This window comes from Terrapene carolina, unplaced genomic scaffold (assembly GCF_002925995.2).
Source record: "Terrapene carolina triunguis isolate 2854851 unplaced genomic scaffold, T_m_triunguis-2.0 Scaffold62, whole genome shotgun sequence".
NCBI classification, from domain to species: domain Eukaryota; kingdom Metazoa; phylum Chordata; order Testudines; family Emydidae; genus Terrapene; species Terrapene triunguis.
In genome coordinates, this window is record NW_020664413.1 from 10,873,182 (window position 1) to 10,891,814 (window position 18,633).

The following is an 18,633-nucleotide window of genomic DNA, read 5'->3' on the forward strand; positions in this document are numbered from 1 at the left end:
TCATTGCAGTTATATTTTCAAATATTAGCCATTCCTGGAGGTTTCGTGTGATGAATTTTTTTTTCAAGCTGGGTTTTTGATTTGTTTTTAGTATGGATGACGGCCGTCTCTTGGATTATCTTATGAATCATGATGAACTGATGGAGGAAAAAGTAGCTTTCTACATAAGAGACACAATGGAAGCCTTACAATATCTTCACAATTGCAGAGTGGCTCATTTAGATATAAAGGTAGGAAGAAAAGAGGATGAAGCTATTCCTTGGTCAAGCACCAACCCCAGAACGCTTAGACAGTCTGTGCCCTAATGAGTTTACAATCGAAATAGACAAGCACTACAGTTCAGATCTATAAAGCACCAGGTGGCCAGCAGAAATGCTGATCACACTGTGGTGCGGGATTTCTTTCTTCCTTTTAATACGTAAGACATCCCTTCCCTGTTTGATGGGTTTATACTGCTGGGCTTTGTGGAAGAGCCATGTTTTAAGGCGGGATTTAATTAGAAGAGTGGATGCCTGGCACATGAGAAAAGTTGTTCTTGCAAAGAAGACAAAAGTAGGAGAAGGCTGCAAAAGGAGAAGTTGGGCGCGAGGAGCAAAGTAGGGACTACGAAAAGAAAAGGGCAGAGGGGCAGGCAAGAGCATAGCAGTGCAAAGCCTTGAAGGTGAGGGCAAGGAGCTTAAACTTCAATGGGATGGGAGAGGAGCCCAGTGGAGAGATTCAAGGAGGGGAGTGACTTGGTCAGAGGGAAGAAGGATTTTCCCAACTGCATTTTGGAGAATTAGAGAGGCTCAAAAGTCTATAATGTCATTACCATGAATCAAACCTTGTTTTGTTAACACACATGGCAGGAGGCAGCTATGCTGTCAGAGTCTGACAGATAATGTCCTGAATTCATTATTGTAATGTTTTACTTATTGGCATTCCAATTCTTTTGACTGATTGATTATAATTAGCATACAATACAGTGACTGGAATTTCACTGGGGATTGACACCAACCTGGGCTCAAGCTGCCCTGGGTAGAAGTTAAGGTGGTATTGGTTGTTTGGGGATTATTATTTTTTTATATAAAGTGCATGTGCAGACTTAAATGGCAATCAAAAATAGACACTGAGGCACCAACCCACCCTCTTAGATGAATTCCCTTTCCACTTAGTGACTTAATCCCTACTAGTAGACTCAGCTCCATGGAGGAGTCTCCTGGAATCTTCACCCCAGAAATGTTATTTCAGGTGGTACTTTGGTTCTTCCATTGCCCATGACCAAATCTTTTTTCCAAAATAACATATAAAAAGGTTAAGTCCCAATTGGCTAAGCTACCGAAAATGCTTTTTAATATGTATTTGTATATTCTTTGCTGGACCTACAGCAGCTTTCAGGAAGTATATAGGTGTTCCTGCAAATTACTTAAATTACACTGAATCCTAAATTAGCAACTCTATTAGACCATGGGATAGTTTCCCAAAGCAACTGGTGGAAGTCCCCATCACTTGAGTCATTCAGAGATGCACTGAAGGGAACAAAACTGTGCTGGTAAGTGAGAAGCCAGAGAGGCAGAAGTCAGAGTAGGCTGAGTCATGCACTTATAAAACTGGGTGAGGGAAGGGATGCTGGTATTGTCAACAATGATTTGAGAACGGAGAGAGAAGAGAGTTTGGAAAGCTCTGTGATTAGTTTAATTTTAGACACATTGAGCTTGAGGTAGCAGTAAGAACTGCATGAGGATGAGGAGATAAAGGAGAGATCAGCAGAGAGATATGAGTAGATGATGGTGAAGAAATAAATTTGAAAGTTATCACAAGCTAGATGAGAGCTGAATCCATGGCTCAAATGAGAACTCCTGGGGAAAGTGCAAAAGGAAGCAACAGAGAGTCCTGTGGCACCTTTAAGACTAGCAGATGTATTGGCGCATAAGCTTTCGTGGGTGAATGCGTCTGACGAAGTGGGTATTCACCCACGAAAGCTTATGCTCCAATACATCTGTTAGTCTTAAAGGTGCCACAGGACTCTTCGTTGCTTTTTACAGATCAAGACTAACACGGCTACCCCTCTGATACTTGACACCATGCAAAAGGAAGGACACAGCCCAGAGCCCTGCAGATCTGCAACAAGTATAGGGAGAGAGCCATAAGAAATGCTGAAATAGCTTCGAGCAGGAGGAAACCAGCAGAGGTTAGGACCAAAAATACCTGCACTCTAGTTTGGAAGACAAATAATTATATCCATATATAATTGCTCTAGGAAGATTAATTTGGGAAAAATAAACTTCTCTCGTCTCATAGTAACCAAGAGTCAAGTCCTGCTCCATTACACTGGTGTAAAACCAGAATAACTCCGTTGACGCTAAAGGCTGTGTAAATGGGAGCTGAATTTGTTCCCAGGCATTCAGTGTCCTGATTGGTATTTCGCATCTCTGATTCAGTATAAGTTTTGATGAGCTAGTACACAGGGGTTCTCAACCTTTTTCTTTCTGAGGCCCCCCCAGACATGCTATAAAAACTCCACGGCCCACCTGTGCCACAATAACTGGTTTTCTGCATATAAAAGCCAGGGCTGGCATTAAGGGGTAGCAAGCAGGGCAATTGCCCAGGGCCCCACGCCACAGGGGGCACCATGAAGCTAAGTTGCTCAGGCTTCTGCTTCAGCCCTAGGTGGTGGAGCTCAGGGCCCCAGGCTTCAGCCCCATGCAGTGGAACTCTGGCTTTCTGCCCTGGGCCCCAGCAAATCTAACACTGGCCCTGCTTGGTGGACCCCGTGAAACCTGCTCACGGACCAGGGGGATCCCTGGACCTCTGGTTGAGAACCACTGGTGTCAATTTCTCTAAAAATGAAAGCGACACATTTCATTTACAAAACAATCCCACAATTTAGTCTGTTTTAAAATTTCAACAGCCAGAAAATCTGCTCATTGACTTAAGGATCCCAGTGCCTCGTGTCAAGCTTATAGACTTGGAAGATGCAGTTCAGATCACGGGTCATTACCATGTTCATCAGCTGCTTGGAAACCCTGAGTTTGCAGCTCCTGAAGTTATCCAAGGTGCCCCTGTCTCACTGGGCACAGACATCTGGAGTATTGGGGTCCTCACCTATGTCATGTTAAGTGGCGTCTCTCCATTCCTGGATGAAAGCAAAGAGGAGACGTGTATAAACGTGTGCAGAGTGGATTTCAGCTTCCCTCATGAGTATTTCTGTGATGTGAGTCATGCAGCCAGAGACTTCATCAACGTTATCCTCCAGGAAGACTTCAGGAGGAGGCCAACAGCAGCCACTTGTTTACAGCATCCTTGGCTGCAGCCTCACAATGGCAGCTATTCCAAAATCCCACTGGATACCTCCCGTCTGGCTTGCTTCATTGAGCGCCGCAGACACCAGTATGATGTGCATCCAGTTCCCAACGTCAAGAGCTTCATAATGAGCAGGATGAACCCGGGAACGTGATGCAACGTAGTCCTGTGATATACACAGCTGGGCCTGAGGCAAGGCATACAGTATGAACAGACACAAGGTGGAATCTGTCTGTATATAATTCTGTATTGAGTATTACATACATTTCATGTGGTTTCCCAAACTGAGGGATGTAACTCATGCTAGTGGTTGCAGTATCTGTCCAGTTACTCAGAACCAAAGTTAATGTAGGTGCTGTTAAGTGGGCGTGCACACCCTCTTGACAAGGCTGTTCTTGGAAAGCAAGCAATCTTCTGGTTATAGTGATGTCCATATTATAAAGAGGGTGTTTAAAATGGGAACCAAAATACTGTTGCCTTAGTTTTTTGAAAGGCAGCCTTATAAGACAGCCTCACGGTCTTGGCAGACTGATTTGGAAGAGAGTAGTGATTGGTGGAGTAAAACTAGGTTGACCCTAGGCAGTCGTCATTTACTGCAAAACTGTGTTGGATTCAGATTTTGCTGAAATCATTGCTAGCCAAGTGCCAGTTACAGGCAGGACTTTACAAGCCCTTAATACACGACTCCCATTGACATCAATGGGGACTCAGCCTGCAGAGGGCATGCAGGATCAGGCCCTATTCATTGTAATATCAGCTTTTGTGGTTAACTGATTTAAATACAATGTGATTTTAGACACTCTCTCGTCACATGGTATTGCTCACGCATACCTCTTCAGATGAGAATACCAGTGGGATTCCAGAGCTTTCTGCTACATCAAACCAACATGCAGTAACTTTTAGAGCTATGGTTAAGGCAGTGAATTCACTGTGGCAGAAAGCTGTTTTGACTAAGCACAATGAGACGCTGATGGTTTTTTAAAACACTTTATAAACATTGTACAGAAATCTTTTCCAAAACCTGTGCACTGAGAAAAGGCTATGTCGGATTTTTGCCGTATCTGTAATTATATGATGATGATTTTTTTCTATCAGGTTGTTCAATTTACATATGTTGTGTATATATAAAAAGGATCCTGTTCCATTTCTAGCTCTGAAATTGCTCGGCCCAAAGTCCATCCAAAGCCGGTCAAAGTGCAGTAAGAGTAATGGGTTCATCTTTGTGCTTACAGCTTCAAAATGGTTTTCAGTGTTTAAAATTGATTGCTTATTACACTTCCAGATTCAAAGATCTCTCTCCAGGCACTTTAAGGCCTCCATCACCAAAGCATCCATGAGGCTATTTTTATGTCCTAGGCAATTCATTGGCTGGCCAAATCTTCCCCTTTTTAGCCGCAGGACCAGAAGAAGAGACAACTCACCGCCTAGTGTTTTCCCCCCTCCTGCTCCAATAGCTCGGGGACCCTACAAATTGTAAGGCCAGCCCTGTGTGGGGTGGATCTGATAATCAGCAATGGAGTATATTCTTTCCAGGTGCGTGGGTAAGTTCTGTCAGTACTGATTGCTCTCTGGGTGCCTGGAGTAGGTAATACCACTGATGTTACCAAGCCAGGTAATAGTAAACCCTTCATTGATGGTGTTGGGATCTCTTGAGGCAAAGGGCTTGATTCAATAACCTGTCCTATCTAGTCTATCTTGAGAAATCACTTAGGGGCAGTAGCAAAATCCAGCACACAGTCCTAGTGACGGGGCTGTGTCCTGGGAATATCCACAGGAGTTGGTTGGTGGGCAGAGAGGAATTCTCTCCACTGCCAGGTGATGCAGTCACTCTACAAGCGCTACAAAAACAGCAAACTGAATAATAATGGGGGATTTCAGCTATCCCCATACTGACTGGGAACATGTCACCTCAGGATGGAATGCAGAGATAACATTTCTAAATGCCATTAATCACTGCTTCTTAGAGCAGCTAGTCCTGGAACCCACAAGGAAGAGGGAATTCTTGATTTAGTCCTAGGTGGTGCACAGGATCTGGGCAAAGAGGTGAATAGAGCTGGATGGCTTGGTAATAGTAACCATAATCTAATTAAATTTAACATCCTGGGGGGGGGGAGAGCAGGGAACTGAAGAAACCCACCACAGTAGCATCTAACTTCATAAAGGGGATCTACACAAAAATGAGGAGGCTAATTAAATGAAAATTAAAAGAACAGTCACAAGAGTGAAATGCCTGCAAGTTGCATGGAAACTTTTAAAAACACCATAATAGAGGCACAACTATATGTATATCTCAAATATAAAAAACAGAGGACAAAAAAAACAACAAAAAAAGGCAAGTCACCATGGCTAAACAGAGTTAGAGAGGCAGTTAGAGAAAAACACATTCTTTAAGAATTGGAAGTCAAAACCTGAGGAAAACAGAGAGGAGCATACACTCTGGCAAGTCAAGTGTAAAACTGTAATAACAAAAGACACAAAAATTAATTGCAAAATTGTTTTTAAATACACCAGAAGCAGGAAGTTGCCAAACACACAGTGGGGCCTCTGAACAATCGAGGTGCCAAAGGAGCACTCAGGAAAGACAAGGTCATTGTCAGGGCCGGCTCCAGGCACCAGCGCAGCAAGCAGCTGCTTGGGGCGGCCAACGGAAAGGGGCAACATATTCAGCTCTTCGGCGGCAGGTCCCTCAGTCCCCCTCCAAGGGAAGGACCTGCCACTGAATTGCTGCCGAAGAATGAAGCAGCGGCGGTAGAGCCGCCGCCGAAGTGCCGCCGATCGTGGCTTTTTGTTGGTTTTTTTTTCTGCTTGGGGCAGCAAAAATGCTGGAGCCGGCCCTGGTCATTGTGGAGAAGCTAAATGAATTCTTTAAATCGGTCTTCACTGCAGAGGATGTGAGGGAGATTCCCACATCTGAGACATTATTTTAGGTGGCAAATCTGTTGAACTGTACCAGATTGAGGTGTCAGTAGAGGAGGTTTTAGAGCAAATTGATGAATTCAACAGTAATAAGTCAGCAGGACCAGATAGTATTCACCCAAGAATTCTGAAGGAACTCAAATATGAAAGTGCAGAATATTAACTTTGGTATGTAACCTATCACTTAAATCAACCTCTGTACCAGATGCCTGGTGGATAGCTAATATGATGCCAATTTCTAAAAAAGGATCCACAGGTGATCCTGGCAATTATAGGCCAGTAAGCCTAACTTCAGTACCAGGTACTGTAATTGTAGACTTATCAGACACATAAATGAACACAATATGTTGGGGAAGTGTCAACACTGCTTTTGTAAAGGGAAATCATACCTCACCAATCTATTAGAATTCAATGGCTCGACCAACATGTGGACAGGGGTGATCCAATGGATATAGTGTACTTGGACTTTCAGAAAGCCTTTCTCATGGTTCCTCACCAAAGGCTCTTATGCTAAGTAAGCAGTCATGGGATAAGAGGGAAAGTCCTCTCATGGATCAGTAACTAGTTAAAAGATAGGAAACAAAGGGTTGGAAAAATTGTCAGTTTTCACAGTGGAGAGAGGTAAGTTTCTGGTTCACCCAAGGATCTGTACTAGGACCAGTGCTGTTCAACATATTCATAAATGATCTGGAAATGGGGTAAACAGTGAGGTGGCAAAGTTTGTAGACGATACAAAATTACTCAAAATAGTTAAGTCCAAAGCAGACTATGAAGAATTACAAAGGGATCTCACAAAAGTGGGTGACTGGGCAACAAATGGCAGATGAAATTCAATATTGCTAAATGAAAAGTAAAGCTTATTGGAAAACATAATCCCAACTATATGTACAAAATGATGGCATCTAAATTAGCTGTTACCTCTCAAGAAAAAGATCTTGGAATCATGCTAGATAGTTCTCCAAAAACATCTGGTCAATGTGCAGAAGCAGTCAAAAAAAGCTAACAATGTTAGGAACCATTAGGAAAGGGATAGACAATAAGACAGAAAATATCATGTTGCCTCTATATAAATCCATGGTACACCCACACCTTGAATACTGTGTACAGTTCTGGCTGCCCCATCTCAAAAAAGACATATTAGAATTGGAAAAAGTACAGAGAAGGGCAACAAAAATGATTAGGGATAGGTAACAGCTTCTATCTGAGGAGAGATTAAAAAGACTGTTCAACTTGGAAAAGAGAGGACTAAGGGGGTATATGATAGAGGTCTATAAAATCATGAATGGTGTGGAGAAAGTAAATAAGGAAGTGTTATTTATCCCTTTACATAACACATGAACCAGGGGTCATCCAATGAAATTAATAGGCAGCAGGTTTAAAATGAACAAAAGGAAGAATTTCTTCACACAATGCAGCCAACATGTGGAACTGGTTGTGAAGGCCAAAAGTATAACTGGGTTCAAAAAAGAATTAGATAAATTCATAGAGGTTAGGTCCATCAATGGCTATTTGCTCTGGGTGTCCCTAAACCTCTTGACTGTTAGAAGCTGGGAGTGGATGACAGGGGATGGATCACTTGATAAATTGCCCTGTTATTTTCACTGCTGCTGAAACATCCAACACTGGCCACTGTCCGGAAGACAGGATACTGGGCTAGATAGGCAATTGGTCTGATCCAGTATGGCCATTCTTATGTAAAATAATCAAAGCTGTCCACATCCCACCCCCACACTCTGTCACCTCCATGTCTTGTTCCTTCTCTTTTCTTTTCCTCTAATAACGGATCCTTTTGGCAGGAATGCTATTTTGAAGTGCTAAGAGACAAGGTGGGTGAGAGATCTTTTATTGGACCAACCTCTGTTGGTGAAAGAGTTAAGCTTATGCGGAGCTCTTCTTTAGGTCTGGGAAAGGTCTATTTTGAAGTGCTGGCAGTTGAAACAAGCTTCATTTTTCAAGTAAGTAAATTTGGGGCCAAATTTTTCCCTTAGTTTCCTGTGGCGTCAGAGGGTTTCACAGGTGTAATTGAGGGCATAATTTGGCCTTTCATATGCAAACCATCAAAAGAGGCTAAATATGGAACCCCAGAATGCTATTTGTATGGATGCTTTGGGACTATAACTGTACTTTAATGCCTTTTAAATTAGCAGATAAAAAGCAAATTATCTAAGATATAATACAATCTTCAGAGACCAGTTTAGTGACTAGTGCATACACAGAGATCTGACTGACAATCACACAGTTGGTTCTGTTTCCAGTCCATTCCCTATAGAGGCAGATTCTTCTCTCACACAGGACTGATTTATCATCCAGTTCATTCTTTTGTGTTCCATCAGAAGATGGGGCTTTTCTGAGGGGAACAAAATAAAATCCTATTTTACAAGGCTGATTGCACACTGCCATCAAGTGATGAATTCCTATTCTGGAATCTGTATATTGATGAATGTTACCATAATGTCAGGATTCTGAATATTTGCTGTAATTGTGGTCTTTTAATATGAAGCTAGTAAAACAAACATCTTCTCTAGTCACTTAAGCCATATTTCACCTCCATGTCCAACTTTCAATGCTGGTGCTTTTACTTCTCTTTCTACCAAACTGTTCAAAACTACTCTGCCAGTGAGGTCAATAAAACCAGATATGCCTTCCACTGATACCATAAGGAAGGCAAATGCACAGACTGTTTTGTTGTTGTTGTTTTTTTAAAAGAAGGAATTTCACAGCGAGAGTTAGAATATACTGATGCTTTTCAATCTTTGCAACAATCAACTGAAAGAGAAGCAAAAAAGATTGCTAGGAGCTCAGCATTTTCAAGGTGCAAACTAATTCCACAGCCTTAATTTCAGTGTCCTGCTGGTCTGCCTTAAGTGTATGTTCTGTTTTATTATAAATTTCATTTTGTATACACACAATGTGGTTTTGTAAAGGTAAGTTTGTAAATATTTTATTTGAAAGTCCAATCACTTGTGTAACATTGTAAAGTGATTAGCTGCTGTCACATGTTAATATTACTATGCTACAATATGTTATCTACAGAAGCTTCAAAATGTACATCTTCTTTCATTGTGTTCCTATAAATACAGTATATTAAAGATGCAGTTTCTGGGTTTTTTGATTAAAGACAATTGTTCAGAGAAAATGAGTGAGTTTTATTTCACAAACTCTGGAGTCTGTAGAGCCTTTAACACTAAAACACATCAGCTACTTTACTCAATACACCCGTTCTGCCTGGATGTCCAAAGGGAACTCAAACATTGAAGGTATCACACCAGCATGTGCTAGGTCTTATATAGAGCTGAGCGAACAATTGCTTTTGTAGTTGAGTAGTCAAATTGGAAAATCCCCCCAAAAGTTCATTTTGGACCAACCCAACATAGAATTAGGGGAGGTGGTTCTTGCTGAAATGAAAAAAAATAAAAACAACAAAAATCAGGTTGGGTTAAACATGTTTTGATGCAAAATAATTTTGGGGGGTTGGGGGCATTTTACCTTTTTAAAATAAATCTAGTCATTTCATAAAGGAAACATTTAAAAAATCAAAACATTTTGTTTCAAATATATTGAAATGACACGTTTTGACTTTTTTTTTTTCAGCTGAAACTATTCCTCAAATTCTACCCCTATACTTTCATTCAATCCAAAACTGCATTTTTCAGCACATAAACTATTGGTCTCAAAATTTCACCCAGCTCTTGCCTCGTGCATGTAAAATACGGGATGGAAGTGCTTTTTCTTTATTCGCTTCAAAGTCCAGAGGGTGGAGCGGATCTGTGGACGCGACTGTTCAAAGCTGCGCTGCTCTTCAACCATGCTCTCCCCATCCAGCGAAAGACTAAGCACTACTTGGAAAGGTCCCATTGCTCTCCCTGCAGAGAGGAAGAGGAGGATCTCTGCCAAGGCGGAGAGAGGCCATCCCACCCACAGGCTAGCCCCCTTGCCACCCTGAAGAAAGGCTCCTGTCAGCCACTGTGTTGTCAATGCTTTAGATTTTATCATGAGTCTCGCAACATTTGAGGGGTTTCTTAAAGCCCCAGCTCCTGGAGTCAGGTGAGTGTGGGGGACCTGCTTTCATTCAAAGAAACAAGAGGCCCTTCTAGGTGCAGAGAAAAGCTGGAGGAGGTGACCCCCTGCCCCAAACGCCCGGCCAGAGCAGCCCCAAGCCCTCCGCTTCTCCGCCCCCGTTTTAAGTCAAGCGCGGGTATTTTTTGAGCCGCGAGGCAGGATCCAGGGAGGCGAGGGCGGGTGACAGCGAGCACCGCCCCGATGAGTCACGTGCGGCCCGGGGATCCCTGTCCCCGGGGGGGCTGGATGGGGAGTCCCCAATACCCCTCAGGAGGGGCTGGCTACGGAGGCCGGGACGGAGCCCTTCGAGACGCTCCATTCCCACAGAGCGCCATGGGCCCTCGCGGGAACCCAGGCAGCCCGGCCCGGAATCAGCCCGCCGGCTCACACAGCGCATGCGCACACAGCGGCGGCGCCAGCCAAGGAATGCAACAAGGCCCCTTCTTTTCCCGTTGCTAGCGCCGCGGCTCGCTCTCCGTCACGTCATCATTGGGCGCCGGCAGGAAGAGGCGGCTGAGGCGCGGCGCGCGCGAGCCGGCTTTGCCTGAGGGAGCATGGTGGAGACGGGCTCCGTGGAGCGGCTGGTGTCCGGGCTGCACCGGGCCCAGGTCCTGCGCTTCGGGGACTTCGTGCTCAAGAGCGGCCTCGTCTCCCCCATCTACATCGACCTCCGGGTCATCGTCTCCCATCCGCCGCTTCTCAACCAGGTACGTGGCCGCGGGGGATGGTGCGGTGGGGCCTGCTGCGGGTTGGGGGGGGCCCGCGGGCTCTACTGCTGCGGGGGAGGGGGAGTCCGGTCCGGTCCGGTCTGCGGGCCCTGCTCTACTTTTGAACAAAGCAGCCTGGAGCCTGCAGTATGGGCATGTCTGGGAAAGTGCCGAGCCTGTAATCCCGGTACCAGCTCCTTGGGCGGCTGTGCAGCGCGTACGTGGCGATCGCTCTCCGCAGATCGGTACGTGACAGGGCTCTGCACCCACCGTAACGTTTGTCCGTTTGGTCATATTTAAAAACGTTCCTTCACCCGACGCGGATGCGCACTCGGCACCAGCACGCGCTGCTGAGGCGTTTCACAGACAAAAGTCAAAGCAGAGTTACTAGTATTGCGGTATGGAAAAATCTCTCTCTCTAATATCTTTTATCCAGAAGACTGCAGAGGGCAGAAAGCTTTAGCCTGAAATGAAGCCGGAACAAGAGCTGCTGGTTTCTGTACATAAGTATTTATTACACCTTGTAGCTCTCCTCTTCAGCCTCCTGACCTTGGGCTAGCCTGTGGCTCAGTTAGTTTATAATCCTCCTTTCATCCTCTGGCTGGAGTGCAGTAAATATTGAGGAATATCTGACCTTCAGCTAACTAGGAATTTAAGTTAGTTGTCTGATTTGAATAACTGAGGCTTTCAAATATGTTGTACTCATTGTGGCAAGACTGGGAAACATGCTGATTTTCTTTCTCTTTGTGTGTATATAAAAAAATAGTACTACAAGCATGGATCTGTAATATAGGATAAACACTATCTTTCACTTTTTTTTCTTTTTTGGCCACTGTGCTAGCTCTGTCAGTAGTTCACAGTGAGAAAAAGGTGAGAGTAAATTTACATAAGAACATAAGAAAGGCCATACCGGGTCAGACCAAAGGTCCATCTAGCCCAGTATCCTGTCTACCGACAGTGGCCAATGCCAGGTGCCCCAGAGGGAGTGAACCTAACAGGCAATGATCAAGTGATCTCTCTCCTGCCATCCATCTCCACCCTCTGACAGACAGAGGCCAGGGACACCATTCCTTACCCGTCCTGGCTAATAGCCATTAATGGACTTAACCACCATGAATTTATCCAGTTCTCTTTTAAACTCTGTTATAGTCCTAGCCTTCACAACCTCCTCAGGTAAGGAGTTCCACAAGTTGACTGTGCGCTGCGTGAAGAAGAACTTCCTTTTATTTGTTTTAAACCTGCTGCCTATTAATTTCATTTGATGACCCCTAGTTCTTGTATTATGGGAATAAGTAAATAACTTTTCCTTATCCACTTTCTCCACATCACTCATGATTTTATATACCTCTATCATATCTCCCCTTAGTCTCCTCTTTTCCAAGCTGAAGAGTCCTAGCCTCTTTAATCTCTCCTCATGTGCGACCCCTTAATCATTTTAGTTGCCCTTTTCTGAACCTTTTCTAGTGCCAGTATATCTTTTTTGAGATGAGGAGACCACATCTGTGCGCAGTATTCGAGATGAGGGCGTACCTCATCTCGTATTTAAAAGACGAGATGACTTGTTGGCTAAAAGAATGGTGCCAATGCATAATAATAATAATAATAATTAATAATTAGTAATCCAGTGGAGAGCATGTTTTGTGTGACTCCTTGAATAACTGGTCTCTGACCATTAATTCCATGAATGAAGTTACCAGACATTTTTCTTAGCTAATCCTTGCCCCAAAGAGTTTAGTCTTAATCTATTTTGATAGTACCCAAAATGTGTAACTATCAGGGTACAAATAGTACTGGCAGAATATTGCTTACAAACTTCTGAGGAAGTAGCTTCTGATCAGACACCAATCAGTCAGGAATATCTGAAATTGATTCCATGGGTAATATATGCTTGTAGTTTAATTTAGTATTGCTTAAAAATATGATGTATCTTTAGATTGCAGATCTCCTGTTTCAAACAGCAAAAAATGCAAGGATCAAGTATGACTCGGTGTGTGGTGTTCCGTATACAGCGTTGCCTTTGGCTACAATTATCTGCTCGTCCAACCAGATCCCAATGCTTATACGGAGGAAGGAAGCAAAACACTATGGTAAAATGATTCAAGTTAATTAAGATTAAATTGTCTTTTCTGGTTGAAAGATTTGCTTGTGAAAGTACTTTAAATAGTTTTTATGACTTGCGTTCTTTGTGTTCCAATGGAAGACCATCTCTCCAGTTGAAGGGAAAAGAATTCCCACTCACCTGCCCCCCAAAATGTATAACACTGTCTAATCACTACACTCATTGCTGGCTGTTCTCCTAGAGCAAGTGCCTTTTGTTGCATCTCCCTAACAGGTGCTGCATGAGCTTGTGCCCATTTACTGGTTATGAGGAAAGGTGCCAGGGACTCAGGCCTGGTCCACACTAACCCCCCACTTCGAACTAAGATACGCAACTTCAGCTACTTTAATAACGTAGCTGAAGTCGAAGTACCTTAGTTCGAACTTACCGCGGGTCCAGACACGGCAGGCAGGCTCCCCCGTCGACTCCGTGTACTCCTCTCGCGGAGCAGGAGTACCGGCGTCGACGGCGAGCACTTCCGGGATCGATCCCAGAAGATCGATTGCTTACTGCCGGACCCGGAGGTAAGTATAGACATACCCTCAGTAGCCTCCATAATCTCTGCAGTGGGGTGTTAAACTGCTTCTTGTTGGGTGTAGAACTAGGATATTGGTAAATATATTAAAATGAATGTCTCAGTGGTGCAGATAATTTTCATGCCATGGCAAATAGCTACAGAAGAGATTAATTTTATGGGTTTAGTTCTGGTTTCACTAACAATAATTTGCTCTTCTATAGTGCCTTTCACCCAAGGATTAGTAGAATGTGTGTGTTGGTGCCTGTAAGAGCAAATAAATCATAAAGATCTCAAGTTGTTTTGCAAATATGAATAAACCTCACAACTTCCTGGGGTATAAAGGAGTATTTTATCTACTCAGAAAGGTCAAGTCACTTGCATGAAGTTACAAAACAAGTCAGTAACAGAGCTGTGAACAGAATTTTGATGCCTAATTTCAGTTGTAATCACTATACGCATTACCTTCCTAGAATGCCAATGAAAGCAAAGCACCTTACTGTCTTCAAGACTAATTCAGTTACTTAATAGTGATGGCTTCCCCGATACACATAGTACATTTAGCTTTAACAATAGTAAGTCTTAGGGTAACAATTTTATGTTAATTTTTTTAAACTGGTGATTCAATGGATTGTGTCTTTATTGATTTAAAGGTACCAAGCGTCTGGTGGAAGGCATCATTAATCCAGGAGAAACCTGTTTAATCATTGAGGATGTGGTCACAAGTGGATCTAGTATCTTGGAAACTGTAGAGGTTCTTCAGAAAGAAGGATTAAAAATCACAGATGCCATAGTGCTCCTGGATAGAGAGCAGGGAGGAAAACACAGGTTAGAAGAACGAGGGATTCACCTACATTCTGTGTGCACCTTGTCCACGATGCTAGAGATTCTCCAGCAGCAGCAAAAAGTTGACTCTGAGATGGTTGAAAAGGTGAAGAAATTCATTCTGGAGAATGTCTTCAAACCAGCAGAGCAAAATGGTGCTGCTCCCATCAAACAAATGTGCAAAGAAATGAGCTTTAGCGCTCGTGCTCAGCTACCTGGAATCCATCCTGTTGCAGCACGACTTCTCAAGCTCATGGAGAAGAAACAAACTAACCTGTGCCTCTCTGCTGATGTCACAGACTCCAAAGAACTTCTACAGCTGGCTGCCACTCTAGGCCCCAGCATTTGTATCTTAAAAACTCATATAGATATCCTGAATGATTTCTCCCAAGAGGTAATAAAGGAGTTGCGAGCACTTGCAGACCAACATGAGTACCTGATATTCGAAGACCGCAAGTTTGCAGACATTGGAAACACTGTGAAACATCAGTATGAGGGTGATTATTTGCAACCTTAGTTTATTGTGACTTTTTTGCCAATACCTTTGCCTGCTGAATATAATGTGATTCCCTTTAATGCAAAGATATGATGATGATGATGATGATGATGATGATACCTATATTGATTTTTTTAAAACACCATTTACTTTGTTTGATTTTTCTTGTCTGAAGCTCTTCATTTAAGCTATAACAATATCTCTGTAGAGCCTTCATCACCTGAACCTGTTTTTTTCCTTTTTCTCATCATTTTGTTCCATGTTGCCCTGAAAGGTAATACTAGTGACAGTAGGCTCTAGGTCTTGATAAACGCCTCTCCAGACAACGAAGACAAAACCTTACAGGTATTTGTGAAAAATATGATTTAGAGACAGTGGCCGGTTGTGTTTGGGCTGCTTACAGGTTGTTCAATCAGATTGTACATGCAGCTGCCAGAAACTGCAGTAGTTAAAATGTCTTAAAACTGTGCATTGCTTATTGTGCTCTGTCTTCGTTAAAACACATTTCATGCTTGAGGAGAAATTCATAGTGGTACTTAACTAAAAATATGTGGCTCTCTATTTCTTTCTTCTCAGGTGGTGTATTCAAAATAGCTTCCTGGGCAGATATAGTTAATGCCCATGTGGTCCCAGGCTCTGGAGTTGTGAAAGGGCTGAAAGAAGTAGGGCTTCCTTCACAGCGAGGCTGTCTTTTGATTGCTGAGATGAGTTCTCAAGGGTCACTTGCCACTGGTGACTACACAAAATCTGCAGTAAGTAGGAATTTCTGTTTTGCTTGAAAGACTTGCAGATTGCTCTGGCAATGGAGATTGGTTGCGTGCACGTCATAACATCACAGCCTGCATTTACAAACAGCTTTTCAAGTACAACTACTAGTTACCAGATTTCTCTGCAGTGCTTTAAAGACAATAAACTTGTAGACTTTCAGATCTTAAGAGGTTGCTCACAGCTTCAACGTGGTATCACCAGTCTGTTACTGACTTGTTTTGAACTATCATGTTGACCACGTTACTACTTTCCTTAGCAATCACATCCTGTTAGCTTTTGTTCTACATTCCCAGTCTAATGTCCAGTCTTCTGTTATACAGCTTCTAGTTACATGTAGGTTCTAATAAGGAGCTGTCAATTCTGCATGCTGTGTGATTATTTCTTAAGTAGTGAAGCTAGGACATGGAGTGAAACACTGCAAAAAGCTGATTTCTCTCTGGCGTCTTACACTGTCAGACAAAACATGAAGCATGCAGGTGGCAGGGCTTGAGACAACTCATTGGTCAGGTTTAGTTTTAAGCATGGGAATTTGTAACTTTGTTCTTTTGGTTTTTGTTATATTTAGGTACAAATGGCTGAAGAAAACTCAGATTTTGTTTTTGGATTCATTTCTGGTTCCAGAGTTAGTAACAAACCAGAATTTCTTCACTTGACTCCGGGGGTCCAGATGCAAGCTGGAGGTAAAAACACTCCTGGGGAGGTAGAATTTGCAATGAAATTTCTCACGGTCATTTCAGAAGTGACTTTTAAATAATAGAATGTTTACAGTGTAATTTTTTTGCAGCTGTCTCTAATATAACTATTTTGAAGGGGGGAAAACTGGTTGATATCCCATGAAAATAGTATTGTGCATGTGCAATGCATCTTATCCAATAGGTGTAGATGCTTGGATACAAGTATGAGACCATATGTGCCTAGAAACAACAGTCCTCAATACTTTCTCCTGAAGATCCCTGGAAACTTCCGGAAGGAGAACAGTAGGCTAGGTAGCCTTTTTGCTAGGCTTCTTGCTACCTCAGGTTTTGCGTCCAATGGAGTGCGCAGCTCTTGCGTACGTGAAAGACTTGTTAAATGTGCTCTTGTTAGACTTCACATTCAAATGTGTAAGTGAACACAGTCAAAAAACATAAGTAAATGCAAACAATGTAAAATCCTAACCATCACATATTAACATTTTTATTTAATAGAATTGAATACAAAAGAATCAGAAGTCTTATGTTTTAAATTTTAAATAAATTAAACGTTGAGTAAGTAATGCATTTCCCAAAACTGTTTCATTAGGATGCTTTCCTTTTATCAGTAGCTGCTTCATGTAATCCAAAGCAAAATCACATATCTTCTTTTCAATGCAGAAAATTCCGTTTAGTTATGTGACTATTTTGTTAAGCAGCAATCAAATCATACGCAAACACTAAATCCCAGTAATCCTGCCAGGGACTTTTTGGCTAACTACTCCATATAGTAGAGAATGAAAAATGAGACCCTGGATATTGAATTCAGTGCGAATGATATTTAACTGGGCATTCAAAGCAATCTCATATAAAATATGTCACGTCTGAGGTGTTAAGAACTCAAGTGTGTGGCTCCTCTTGAATCCTAACGTCTGTTTTAGAACTTCTAGGAGATGACGTTACTTATTACGAATCAGAAAAATGTGTTATGTGTTTCAGGTGATAACCTTGGACAGAAGTACTTAAGTCCACAGGAAGTTATTAGCAAAAGAGGCTCAGATGTCATTATTGTGGGACGTGGCATCTTGTCTGCATCAAATCGTTTAGAGGAAGCAGAGATGTACAGGAAGGCAGCATGGGAGAGCTATTTAAGCAGACTTGCTGTTCATACACAAGACTAATTTGAGCCCAGGATTCCAGTGAACAAACTAACCCAATGCATTCTAGAAGAAGCTGGAGTAATTTGGAGGATGTTTCTCCCCGTTAGTTAGGTTGACGTCTACTCTGAACTCAATTGAATATTTTGCTTTAGGTAAAATCTGCCAATGACTTAAGTTTTTAGTAACGGTTATAAGCTAAATGACGTTAATTGTGACCATTGTTTCTTTGCATTTGAGACTGTGAAACGAAAAATCACTGCCCAACGTTAGTCTTACTTCTAACTGGTCCTCCAGTCTATTACTTCGGAAAATAATAAATGAAAACACTCCAAGGGGTACTTGCTGGGTTATTACTGCCCTCTGGTATTTCCTTTAGTTATGGAAACAGTGCAGGTGAAGCGTTTTCAATACTGTACAACAAAGCTGACCATTCGCTACATTGAATGGGACAACACAACTTGTAGGGAGCACAGACTAGCCTGAATCTGTTACTTAATAAACATTTTAATTGACTCTCCTTCAACTGTGAGTTTGTATATTCATAGTATTTTTTCCTCTATCTCATGCATATATTGGACTAAAAACTAAGGGTATGATAAGCTTAGGCCTCTAACTTTCAATTACTGCCCCTTCCTGGTATGTTTGTAACTGCTATTATGACTAGTATGAATTATTGGTACCATGGTTCCTCTCCAAATTTCCTATGATAAAATTACAGCTGTAGCTATTAGTTAACCCAGGGTGGAACTGATTTGCAGTGGGGCTTGGTGGGTCTGTTAATGAGAGGCAAAAGGACAAAGTCCTGAGGTTATACCACTGTTGAATTTCTGTTGAATTTATGAAAAATCTTCAGTACTTTCCCATGATATTTTTTCACCATTTGAGATTTTTAATTCAAGAGAGGATGTAAAAGTATATCTCATGGATGTTGGTTAAAGAGATGGAGTCACCTTAAATTTGCCCCAAAATGCACTTCAAAGTGAAACTGAATTGGGTTTTCGTTGTTCAGATCAAGAAAAGCAAGAGTATAAATAATTGTGGAATTCTGAGTTACTACTTTTAATAAGCTAAAGCATAATATGAATTAAAGCATGTATATAACATAAGTACCTTAAGCTGAGAGTCGCTTTAAATATA

The 18,633-nt window shown here is 42.3% G+C and overlaps 2 protein-coding genes across 3 annotated transcripts in view; both read left to right on the forward strand.

The window, feature by feature from the left end:
* Window positions 1-3,436, forward strand: part of KALRN (kalirin RhoGEF kinase) — a 716,112-nt gene extending 712,676 nt beyond the window's left edge. For both annotated transcript variants that reach the window (XM_026647403.1, XM_026647404.2), the window contains 2 exons: window positions 92-230; window positions 2,891-3,436. In XM_026647403.1, coding sequence (XP_026503188.1) covers window positions 92-230; window positions 2,891-3,436 — 685 coding nt within the window. The remainder of the gene's footprint in view (window positions 1-91; window positions 231-2,890) is intronic.
* A 7,327-nt stretch (window positions 3,437-10,763) lies between these two features.
* UMPS (uridine monophosphate synthetase) lies at window positions 10,764-18,009 on the forward strand. Its single transcript, XM_024215850.3, has 6 exons — window positions 10,764-10,964; window positions 12,898-13,051; window positions 14,230-14,898; window positions 15,474-15,649; window positions 16,231-16,345; window positions 17,336-18,009. Exons 1-6 carry the CDS (start codon window positions 10,812-10,814, stop codon window positions 17,515-17,517), a joined length of 1,449 nt encoding a protein of 482 aa, XP_024071618.2. The 5' UTR covers window positions 10,764-10,811; the 3' UTR covers window positions 17,518-18,009.
* The last annotated feature ends 624 nt before the right edge of the window (window positions 18,010-18,633 follow it).

Excerpts from the sequence above, each read along its gene's own strand:
- UMPS (XM_024215850.3), top strand. The coding sequence starts at position 10,812 with ATGGTGGAGACGGGCTCCGTGGAGCGGCTGGTGTCCGGGCTGCACCGG. Across the intron at positions 10,965-12,897 it reads ATCCGCCGCTTCTCAACCAG|ATTGCAGATCTCCTGTTTCA; the intron begins GTACGTGGCCGC and ends ATGTATCTTTAG. Across the intron at positions 15,650-16,230 it reads GTGACTACACAAAATCTGCA|GTACAAATGGCTGAAGAAAA; the intron begins GTAAGTAGGAAT and ends TGTTATATTTAG.